The sequence below is a fragment of the Dreissena polymorpha genome, chromosome 2 (genome assembly GCF_020536995.1).
Source record: "Dreissena polymorpha isolate Duluth1 chromosome 2, UMN_Dpol_1.0, whole genome shotgun sequence".
NCBI classification, from domain to species: Eukaryota; Metazoa; Mollusca; class Bivalvia; order Myida; family Dreissenidae; genus Dreissena; species Dreissena polymorpha.
The window spans coordinates 12,223,353-12,236,439 of record NC_068356.1 but is presented as its reverse complement, the minus strand read 5'-3'; the positions used below and the strand labels follow the sequence as shown (position 1 = coordinate 12,236,439).

The window sequence follows — 13,087 nt, the reverse complement described above, 5'->3', positions numbered from 1 at the left end:
AAAGCCACACACCTTTGAATGAAGTACATGTTAATCAATACATATAAATGCAATTTGAAAGTGCGCACAATAATCATTAAATCTATAGCCTAGTTAGCAAGTACTTTATTATTTTTTGTAAGTTTTAAAACCGAAAGTAGGATTTCTATACGTAAACGTCCATTTCGACAAACGCGATTATTTTTAATTTTTGAAGCGCAAAAATGACGGATTTCTACCTTGAAACTACCAGATATATTCTAATTGAGATAGATAAAATTAAAACTATAGCCTAGTAAGCAAGTTATTTATTATTTTTCAAACGGTACCGCTTTTAAAACCGAAAGTAGGATTTCTAGACATATACGTCCATTTCGACAAACGCGATTATTTTTAAGTTTTAAAGCGCAAAAGAGGTTGATTTCTACATTGTAACCACCATATATATTCTGATTGGCATAGATAAAATATGTTTCTTATTTATACTTAAATTTACTATGCCTTGTTTTTATTTCAATGTGTGTGGCACGTTCACATGACCCTGATTCGATACCAGCTGGGAGGTTTTTCTTCTTTTTATTTTAAATTTATTATTGTCTAAATATATTTTAGGTCATATTGCATAAGCAGTTTAGTGTCAACACTAAAATACGTCACACTTAGAGAATTATTGACATAATCAAAATATGTAATCCAATCCTTTTCATGTAATTGTATCCCGTTGAAACATCAGCTAATGTATTTCAAAGTAACAACATTGAGCGCAAGCTATACTTACGCAGTTCATTGTTTTGAAATACGCAGTTGACGATGACGAGATGGTATACAGCCAGCAATACATGTACATGTACTGTCACCAGTATTGTGAGAAGCTGAAGTGAAAGTTCAAGTTCACTGAACGGCTTCCTGCTGTACAGTATACTGGATTGATGATGGTGTAAACAAATATTTATTAACATGTGTCACATTACCACTCATAACAACATATATGACGTTTAACATGTTTGTATGAGCTAGAGTTTCATTGTTTGGTATCATATTACACTCACACCAGTAACAAAACTTTAACATCCGGATAAAATCGTTTTCTCGTGTAAACTTCTTTATGACTTCTACTTAAATCATGGGGAAGGACATCGGTGAGTAGATTTAAGTTTTATTTTCAAAGTATTAATGATATTATATAGAAACTTGTATATTTTTCTACTAGATATATTATTTATTTTTCAAATAATAAAAATTTGATCAAAATGATATTTTGGAACACTAACGCCGCGTTAAAACGATTCGCATGTAGTGTTTTGTGGATGTAATAAAATAGGGTCTAAACGTTTTTTTTGTTATACTGTTAAATGCCTTTTTTCGTAAATATGTAATGAGATTGAGTCATGTTCATCGACTCAGCAATAAACACATTTTAATTAATTAAACACGAAATTCACGTGAAGTATACAAATGATAAATTACAACCATAGCCTGCATTCATACGGCTCGCGGTAAACAGATGTAAACGTCTTGATTGATTCAAAATTGGTTTCAGACGAAATTAAGGACGAGTGTGCTAAACTATCACGGCGTGTCAAAGAATTGTACGATAGATATCACAATCTTTATAAGGTCGTCCTACGCCTAGCGGACACCTTCGAAACTAGCAAGGGACGTTTCGTGCTTACGAGGAACAATGAACTCAAAGCCATGATCAAGGCATGCGTCACTGATCAAGTATTAGATGCTGCCGCCAATCGGACGAACGATGAGTCGATAGATGAGAAAAGAGTCAGTAGCGGTAGGACATCTCGATTGTTGCAACTTACAGAGAGTTATTCAAAGTTGTCGACAGGACTAAAAGAATTCGAAGCTGAAAGAAGCGGTAAGTTGTCTATAACCTAATATTTAGCTATTTCATGAACAATTTGCAAAAACATTATTCTTTGTCTTAGGTTTATCTTACCAAGCGCTGCCCATATACACCATGCGAAACGTTTAAATCCATATATTATTAGTATTCACCTTGCTATGTAAAACAACGATTTTTTGTGTATGTTTAATATTGCTGTTAATGTTGATTTTATTATCTGGATTGCTTTTGTTTTAGTTCCACTAATAACCTCAAAGTTCGTCAATACATATTGGTATTACTATTATACAATATTAAGTCGTATATTCATTTCTCTACTGTAAAACAACGTTAAATGGTTAATACAAACGAACACTATTATAATAAGATACAAAATAATACTAACAAGATTTATTTTATTTCCATTCAGACATTGAAGGACTGAACAAGAACGATTTGGCAAAGCTTATTAATGAGCGAAAAAAACAGAAATCCGAACTTGAAGAAAAATTCATTCGACTCCATGAAAATCTGCTGAGACTTAAACGTGACTATGACTACTCCAAGCGGTTTCTGCCCGTCAAGCGCTACGGTTTCCTGAAGGATATGGTCAAGCCAGTTATACGCAATGAGAGACTAAAAGAGACCTACACCGCTTAAACTGCGAAGTTCGAATTTACCATCTATTGTTGAATCAAAACATATTTTGTATTCGATATTCATAGTTAAGATGTTGCTTAATTAGATTGAAAATAAATTGCAGATCAGAATTAACTAAGTTTTAATAGTATTATGTATGATTTATAACCTTATATATATTAATATAATACTTTCATAATGTGTTCTGTTTTATTGTGTGTTTTTAACTTGAACCACGGTTATGAGAATTACATGATAAAATATTTGTTCAACAGTACGCGAAAGCTTATAATTTTGAAATTTCGCGGCGTCTATGATGTTGGAGTTAAACTAATATGTTTTCCATGTTGCCTTTAGCGTTTAAAACACCAACATGATTCGAATTGACCGTTCCAAAAAGTCGACATCTGCATTAAGAACTGTTTATGTTAACTGTTAACTATTATTAATTATCGTGTACTGTATAGACCATTGATCACTAGCCTACATACTGTAAACATGTTTGCTACATGTGTTACATTACTCGTACTAGCACTGTTGTTCGTTCGACGCTGCGCATGTTTTGCTGGTATACACCTTACAAATTAATTGTGATGATAGCAGTATACACTCTTAAAGAGCTGTTGCATGTGCTTGAATTTAATGTAGTTAAATTCGTTAGCTTTAGTGCCTTTCATTTATCAAGATTCATTTGTTGTTGAGTATGTTTTTGGTTGTTGAATTTGCATATAAAAAATATGGTTTTAGGTTAGTTGTTTCTATGTAACCAAAACTAGTCCATACACATGTTTTAAACTTTTAATATAGGGTCATCGTATCGTATCAAAACGTATGAGATTTTGTGTGACAAGGAAACGCAAAAACCGCAATTCAGATATTGAATTTGCATTTGATATGCACACTAAAAAGATAAGCCGTTGATCTGCAGGACCCTGAGGTGTTTCTAGCATTCGTTGTGTAATCGCATATAGAAAAACAAACCACTCACCCCGTAAATGTGAACATACTCCGCGAGGCAGATATCATCCAATTCAAAACACCGTACAAGCAATGAACACGTCAAACAGAAATTAGTAATTAACAACAACTTATAGTTATTGGTTATGTCCAAATATATCATTTAAGCATGCATTTATATGATTGTTCCAATCACTTTTATATTAATACACACTTTACTAAGATAATGCACAGTACCATACGTTACTTATCTAATGAAAATGAGTGTGTCCTGATGCTAATCGCTAACATGGGTTTAACAAGATTTTTCATATCGCTGCAAAAGACTGCATATAAAGCAATACGTATATACGATAGGCTAAATATATTTATTTTGTGGTTTTTGTAAGAATAGCGCAGACTTTTGCCGTTCGAATTTTGGTCAACGCGTATTTTCTTCAATTTTACAAACGACAGCGATTACACGGTTTATTGCTTTATTGATAACCGTTACACTACAGTCACTTATTAATATCTTAGTTAGAAGGTGATTTTTCAAGCGGTTCCGTAGTGTATTGGTTACACGCTCGCTTCACATGTGAGAGGCCCAAGGTTCGAGCCCCAGTAGAATCAAATTATTTTATTTGTGTTCTATGTTAACTTTTTGTTTTGATGTAGAAATTTTAGTTTAAATTAATATGCTGTTTTATTATAACCATTTTTTGTTTTTATTATGCCCATGGAATATATGTGTGAGATGGTGTGAGGGGGGGGGGGGAGGTTTGTAAACACATTAAAACTTTTACAGTGTTTTCATATCAATGAGTACTCAACCCCTATCGTAAATGAGTAACGTTAGAATAAGTTCAGAATCACTTCCCCTTGAAGTTGAGACAAATATGCAATTACGCTTACAAGATGAAGCAGATTTTTAAAAACCTACACAGTTCTGTTCCATTAATGAAAACTGCACACGGATGCCAGTAAAAAAGGAAACCAATGTAAATAAAATGAACTATGAAATATTTGGGTGTTACAACACAAAATCATAGATAATGGTTATTTGGGGGTTATAACACAACATCATAGATAATGGTTATTTGGGGGTTATAACACACAATCATAGATAATGGTTATACCTTTATCTTTCTCTATTTTGTTTAAAATAATCGGCCAATATATTAATATTTACAATAGAAGAAAATCGTTCCATGTAACTTCATTGAGTGCCTTTTACACTGAAATTCCCGACGCCCTTTGATGTTTTGCATCAATAGTTATCTTGTATGGTTTCTGAGATATATTTCAAAAACGGACAGACGGTCGGATGACGCCAATTCTATAACCCTCCGCCTTTGGCGGGGGATAATATATGCTTTCTTCAAGATTTACACTGTAATACAGATATGAACGTCACGACTTGGGGTCATCAATGGGGAGGAGGCCTTTTCTTAAGCGGAGTTTGTTCTAACTCTCTAGACATTGGCATTTTTTATCAAAAAATGTTTAGATTTTACATAAATTATCCTAGAATATCAGGAAATTATAAGGGGAAGGCTTTAAACATTGAAAAAGAAAATACAAGAAAAAAGTTGTATAATTTAGATAAATTGAACGGTCGATTATTCAAACAATAATGTTACAACAAAGAAATGAAATAATAGAAAACAATGATTTACCTGATTTATGGCCTTTTAAAAATCCGCATAAAATGTTTACATAAGGCATTCAAACACTTGAACGCCTATATGTTGTCGCTTAGATTTTTTTTAAATATCAGTACCTTGTAAATTGTATCGCCGATTAATTATTTACCCAGGGTTTAAATCGGATCACTCATTAATATACGTTCAATTAGATCTACATTCATATTTCAGAGATCCAGGGTATTTTATAACAAGAGCTCCGGGGTCGAAGACTGATCTCCCCCCCCCCCAAAAAAAAAAGAAAAGAAAAAAACAACAACAGGGCCTTGACATCAATAACGCAATAATTTAATGACATCTCGAACGAAAACCAATTTAACTGTTAATGTCATAGTGATTTTGACCTTTGAACTTGTGACCCCCATTTCAATAGATTTAATCTACTGTCAATGCCAATGCACATGTAAAGTATCAAGCCAATCGATCAACTTGTTGACGAGTTATTGAGCAGAAACGATTTCACACTTATTGTGACAGAACCCTTGACCTTTGACCTAGTGGCCCCAATTGCAAATGGAGTCATCGAATGTCCAAGGCCAATGCACATGTGAAGTATCAAGCCATTCGGTCTATTGTTGACGAGTAACTGATCGAAAACGATTTTCACACTTATTGTGACAGTGACATTGATTTTTGACCTACTTTCTCAAATTTCGATTGGGGTCATCTACTGTCGAAGGCCAATGCATATATGAAGTATCCAGCCAATCGGTTTATTCGTTGGCGAGTTATTGATCGCAACCGAGCTAGTCTACCGACAGGCATACCGACCGACCGACATCCAGTAATTACAGTAAACAATATGCCTCCTGTTCTTCGTAGAGGGGGGGGGGGGGGCATTATTTTTAATGCATATTTGTTGGAACAATAATATAATAGATGTGTAAATGCTCCTATATTAATAACAACTTAATATAAATAGCAATTATTTAGAAAAATGCAAATAACCTATCGGTTTAAAAATGAATTAATTAATCTCATCATTATTAAAAGAGGATTGTTACTGATGTTATTCCTTGAAATTAAGTTTCTTCTGATTTCAACACTGCCCACCCCAAATCGCCGTAGAGCAAAATTAAGCTCATAGGATCGCTTATTCACACACGCTGAAATTGATCTTGCTAACAAAGTGCTCATGATGAGATTTTAGGATAGCGTGGTCAGTTATTGTGGTTCTTTTATTCATAACCTTTTAACTTTTGTGTTGTCTCGGAAGAATGCATAAAATTGCAAGTTTTTTAAAAAGTGTAATCACAATGGGTCCATTACAAAATATACATATCATTCTCGACTTTTTTTTGTACATTAAAAAAGAATTAGAGAACTCATTACATGGAACTAAACAATATGTGCAATTACAATTTTCTACTAAATGTCGACCTGTTTCAATGACTAATTTATGACAAGAACATCGGAATCTAGCAAACGACTTTCGAATATAAAATGGCATATGAATCGATAAATATTTATCTAGGTTTAACATAAATATACAAATGTTGTATTTATCACATATGGGATAATTTCTTAACGTTTCTGGCCAGGTCTGTGTTTTAAAATCATTATATACTGTATTGGTCTCCATCTTTCAATCCGTCCGTTCGGCCACTATCTCCTCCTACACTATTAGCACTAGAACCTTAAAACTGACACACATGGTAGCTATGAGCATATGTGCGACGGCGACGGCGACGGAAGTTTGATCTGACCCCTGGGTCAAAAGTTATGGGTAAATAAATGGGTAAAATGGGGAAAAAACTTTTGTAATCGCTCCGACAAATTTGATTTTGTAAATCGTGTTTTTGGTGACAGTGGTTTAGCATTCGCTTCAATCGTTTAAAAAAGTGTGATTTCATTGTCTCAACCACGTCGGTATTGTCTGCCTCGGTGGCTTCTTCTATTCTTTAAGAGTCAGCTAAAGTATTTCTTTTACACTTGCTCTGAAGAGGTGATCAAACATTTCTTAATTTTGGATTGTACTCCATTCATTTATATGCTCATTTCACAAACAAAAGGGATTGTTCTCGTAATTTTGGGAATATGGCCTGAACCCATGATATTGGGAAACAAACACGATATTGGCAAAATACATTTAAAAAAGGTACATACCTATGGGCAAGGCCGAGGTTGACCAGACCAGCAACAAAGAGAAGTAGTTTCATCTTTGGATTGAAACGTCACCAAACTGATTGCATTTACATTACAACGACGGGACTTTTAATACTAATCTTGCAATTACGAGCACATTATTTCGTGTACTTCAGACGCGGTACATTTTTTTATTTCGTCTAAATCTCGTTCATTTTTTTCTTGGAATGCGGGTTCGCTTAAGACAGAAGGATCACGTACTAGTCAGTCAGTGACTAACATATTGTTTTGTATACTTTAGAGTCTTGTATATATTTTGATTACGTCGAAATCTCGTTTAAACTTACATGTAAATCCGGGCTCGCGTGTTTTAATATTTTCGTGACCAATTATGACTTGCTTTGATCAAGTAGGTATGTTGAGAAATATAGATGCTAGGAGATATTTTGCCGACACTAACAGGCGTGGCATCTCGGTACACGGTACAAGCCGGATGCTGCGAATGATTTCTGAAATTACCAACAGTATTACACTATAATCAACATAAACTAAAACGAAATGAAAGTTTCATAAATGACTGAGTTTATACAATTTATATCACGAATTAATTCGGATTGACGAGTTATTGAACACAACATGAATAACACTAAGTTGAGTTTATGTTGTACATTTTGTATTTTATAGTTTATTTTGTATACGTTAGCCGAAGGCTAGTGGATACAGCTGGTTTGACAGTGTGAAAATAAATCTATGTGGCATTTGAATTTTCCCTTTTCATTGTTCGATAGTTTTACAGTTGTATAAAATATAGTATTAAAATATCGCTGACGATGACCATGAAAGCATCAATGTCCCTTCAAATGACTTTGTATGAAACTAATTATTTTGATAAAAAGAGATTATGTGAAATTAGAAGGCATGTAATCAATATAAGCCCGCATATAATCAAAAGACTTACTAACCAATAATTATAATGCTTTAAACTTGGACTGTGGTGTTGTTGTCCAATACCTCGGAATCCGGTTTTCATAAAATATCATGTTAAAGTTCTGTTCAAGTTCTGTAATATAGTACAGGTTTTTAAGAAAGTAATGTTAATATTTAATATGTATATTAAGAAATAAATACAGTACATCACAAAAGTTATCAAATGTTTACAGTATTCCTTTCATTATTTAAACTTAGTATCTACAACAAAATCTTGTAATGAGCTTCATGCAGAATCCCATGAGACAAGAAAATTATATCTCAATTCGTAACGTTTTGACAGCTGATAAATCATGACATTAACATCCAGCATAACGATACTCGAATCCCATTATATCCGACCTGAATCATTACATCGAGATATTTTAGCCCTGAGGTAACGAAGTGAAAATAATGGAGGTAGAAAACATCAATATCGAATACAATTTGTAAAACATACACATAGAGCTAATATATCACTTTCATCGAAAAATGTACAATTGTTTATATACATTTTAAATATTTTTAACATAACTTAGTTTGAACAGAGTTGATATTATGTGCACACGTATACTCCTATTTGCGTGACCTCTGATTTAAACAGTGTGTCTATGCCCACGTGTGTGATCATTGATTTAAACAGTGTGTCTATGCCCACGTGTGTGATCATTGATTTAAACAGTGTGTCTATGCCTACGTATGTGATCATTGAGTGAAACAGTGTCTATGCCCACGTGTGTGATCATTGATTTTAACAGTGTGTCTATGCCCACTTGTGTGATCACTGATTTAAACAGTGTGTCTATGCCCACGTGTGTGATCATTGATTTAAACAGTGTGTCTATGCCCACGTGTGTGATCATTGATTTAAACAGTGTGTCTATGCCCACGTGTGTGATCATTGATTTAAACAGTGTGTCTATGCCCACGTGTGTGATCATTGATTTAAACAGTGTGTCTATGCCCACGTGTGTGATCAATGATTTAAACAGTGTGTCTATGCCCACATGTGTTATTATTGATTTAAACAGTGTGTCTATGCCCACGTGTGTGATCATTGATTTAAACAGTTTAAATACTGCAAACGGTGGAACCTTAGTTTGAACACTAATAAAAATGTGTTTTATTTACACTACAATATTCCAATATACGATACTGTATCATTACAACAATATAATCTGGTTAAATGAGACAGTATATTTTTAATTGTTCAAATAAATATATGCAATTCGAAAAAAGGCTCGATTTGATGGCATATATTTGTTTTCTTTACCCATATGCAATGAAACGTGGATTTAGCCTCTGTATATTTATGTTATTTTAAACTACCAATTGTGATTTGTAAAACTCAGTTATATTTGTTTATTTTTTTTTATATACAACTAATTATATACGAGATATACCGATAGGGACTTGCTTCAGGTGTATGCGTTGATGGATTGAGCCGTGTTATTCGTAAAAGTGACAAACACAGCATTACATTTGCTGTCTCTTATGAAAAATGTAACGACTTCTGGTTATGGCAATATGAAATATCGCAAAGCACGAGGCTGATATACGTATTAAGGCCACAAAATGTCCAAACAACACATTCATTTTGTTTGTTTCAAAATAACATGCTGGTAATGGTACGCCATCTTTTATGCGTCATAACACAAACTCAACAACAATCAATATATGATAATTTGGTGTTTGCTCGAAAGAAAACGTTTTCATTTAAATGGCTTTGTTAAATGTTGACATGATTATATAATGACGTAATTTTATATAGTTCAACTAGCATGGTAATACAGGACCAGGAAAAATAGAGAGCAGGATAAATGTGATATTTGTTCAGTCGCCATTTATTTCATCGATTGATTTAGTAAGTATTTCGTTTGTATTTCTAACAGGTACATGTATATTATTAGTAACACGACTTCGTACAGACCCCTAGTGGTAAAATGACAGCAACAAATTATGGAAGGATGAGATTTGCTGGAGCACATTATAAATTGACGACCTTGTATCATATCGTGCGGGTTCGAATTTTCATACGGATCATCAACTTAATATATAGCTACCGATCTAAACTAAACGATACTATTGTATTTTTAAAGGGGCTTCTTCGCGGAAAAGCGATTTGACGCTTTACAACTTGTTATCACAAATTCAAATAATGAAAGAAGAGTGTACATCATAGAGCCAAATAACACTACCACTGGTGACTTGAACATCTGAAATTGGATAGAAACTGTTTTAAACACACACACGCACGCACGCACGCACGCACGCACGCACGCACGCACGCACGCACGCACGCACGCACGCACGCACGCACGCACGCACGCACGCACGCACGCACGCACGCACGCACGCACGCACGCACGCACGCACGCACGCACGCACGCACGCACGCACGCACGCACGCACGCACGCACGCACGCACGCACGCACGCACGCACGCACGCACGCACCACACACACACACACACACACACACACACACACACACACACACACACACACACACACACACACACACACACACACACACACACACACACACACACACACACACACACACACACACACACACACACACACACACACACACACACACACACACACACACACACACACACACACACACACACACACAATATCTTTATCTCTGTCATGTTACATGATAATAACAGACATGGCATCAGCATAAACATCGCTATTGGTCGTGAGAGTGCGTTCTATCACATGTATTTCGATATACATATTTTGAAGCATGTTTTCAATAACAGAGATATAAGTGAAGTTTTATCTTTGTAAACAAGTCGTACCGGGGACAGTTGTGCTTTACATTTTTTATATTTGGATTATATCTTTGTATTGAGTTACTATTGGTACAGTGATACAAATTCATACAGATTTTTCTTTTCATTTATAGAAGTTTTCTGCGGTTATTTAAGTAGAATATTTCACCGTTATGATATTAGTTAAGTCACATAAAGAATATATTCGTCCGAAAATAGTAATGGCAGATATTAGTATTAAAATGTATGTATTACAAAGATCTAATTAAATGTAAGAAGAGTCTCAACGCCAATGATGGTAAATAGGGAAAAGTATCAACAATTTACAGCATATGGTAAGGTTTAGTAAAACACACAAAGACATAATTTGTATTCAATATTTGAAGGTTGATAACGAGATATTGTGCGTTTAGCCATGTTAACGTTGTTGCACTGCATTAATTCAATGTATTTGATGATATTTGGTCATGTGGAGTAATATCTCGGGATCAATTGACGCCTTTGTTCTGTGAAGTGTGGGCACACAAGGACGTAATGAAATTCGTCTCCTAATTCTCTGAATCCTAGCTAGAGGCAAAAGGGGCAGTTTCTTAAGTTTCGAGGAATATTAGACCATCTTTGAACCGGCAGTTTGAGGTTAGCAGTTCGGAATTTAATGAGGTTTGTTCTAAGGTTACTTGGAAGTGATGTTATGTACTTAAAGAGTTTAATATTGTTTTTGAACAGGAGATAGTGTTTGCCTTTGTTTGACGTGTTAAGTTTTGCTTCACATTCTTGTAAAAAATGATCCATTAGAGTTTGTTTAATTGCCTGGTGGACGTTGTTTGTGTTGATATGATTTTGGGCCTCGAAAATATATGTATTTCCTGTTTCGTTTAATATCTGTTTAATGCAGTCGAGCCATTTATAAGTTTGAGGGCTATTTAGCATATACTTATATAGGATGTATGTGTATTTTGTGTGGTCGCCATTTATTATCTTTGACCAATATTTTATCATGTTTGTTTTGATTCGTATTTGTATTGGGTATCTGCCCAGCTCTGCGTAGAGAAATGAATTGGGAGTTGATTTTCTGGAATTAGTTATTTTCTTGAGAAAAGATGTATGTATTTTCTCCAGATTGTTTGTGTTTTCGTATCCAATTATTTAAGTGGAATATGTTAGAATTGGTAGGATTGTGCTATCGAATAATGATATTTGCAAGTCGAGTGGAAGATCGAGATTGTTTATACTTTTGTATAGTAGATGCAGTGCTTTGTTTGCTTGTTCTTCAATATGTGTTCTTGCTTTAAAAAAAACTTCCACTGTGACTTAAGTATGTTCCTAGATATTTATAAGTGTCTACTATTTCAATAAGTTTATTGTTTATTTTGAATGAGAATTGTTTCCAAATATTATGACTTTCGTTTTATCTACATTTACTGTTAATTTCCATTGTTTGCAATATTTTTCGAAATCGTCTAGACGTTTTTGAAAAGATTTTGGGGAATCTGCTAATAGAAACGTGTTATCGGCGAACAGTATGGCTATTAGTGCAAGAAAATGCATTGTTTCTCTATCCTGGTATTGAATTTGAATCCCTTTGTTGTAACTGTTTTTAAGGTGTTCGAGTAAGTCATTAAGGTAGTAGGAAAATAAAAGAGGAGAAAGGTTGTCTTCTTGTCGGACACCCTGGTCGCAGGCAAAGAAAGCTGAATAGCATTTTTTGTTTGGACACATGATTTGATGTTGTCGTACATGTTTTTTATAATTTGAATGAATTTTCCTTGGACATTGTTGTTAATTAGTTTACGGAATAGTTCTGCTCTGGTGATTAGGTCAAAGCATTTGATAAAGTCTATAAAGCCCACAAACACTTACTCTTTTTTTTTCATGTGGTTTATAAGAAAATTAAGACATAATATGTTGTCTGTTGTTGAAAATGTTTTACGAAAGCCAGCTTGATTTTGGTTGATTATAGAATTTTTATTGCTATACCTTGTTAATTTTTCATTTAAGACGGATGTAAATAGTTTTCCTAGACAGGATAAGATCGTTATGGGCCTATAATGTTCAGGGTTATCGCGTGGGCCTTTTCCTTTGTATATTCGAAAGATGTAACCTTTGGACCAGGTGTCTGGCATAATTCCACTGTCAAATATCATATTGAAAAGT

The 13,087-nt window shown here is 34.3% G+C and overlaps 2 protein-coding genes across 3 annotated transcripts in view; both read left to right on the top strand.

The window, feature by feature from the left end:
- LOC127865886 (uncharacterized) overlaps positions 1-13,087 on the top strand; it is a 177,588-nt gene that overhangs the window by 14,300 nt on the left and 150,201 nt on the right. The gene's annotated exons all lie outside the window — the stretch shown is intronic.
- On the top strand, positions 860-3,201 carry LOC127865889 (uncharacterized). Its single transcript, XM_052405937.1, has 3 exons — positions 860-1,118; positions 1,520-1,849; positions 2,247-3,201. Exons 1-3 carry the CDS (start codon positions 1,103-1,105, stop codon positions 2,474-2,476), a joined length of 576 nt encoding a protein of 191 aa, XP_052261897.1. The 5' UTR covers positions 860-1,102; the 3' UTR covers positions 2,477-3,201.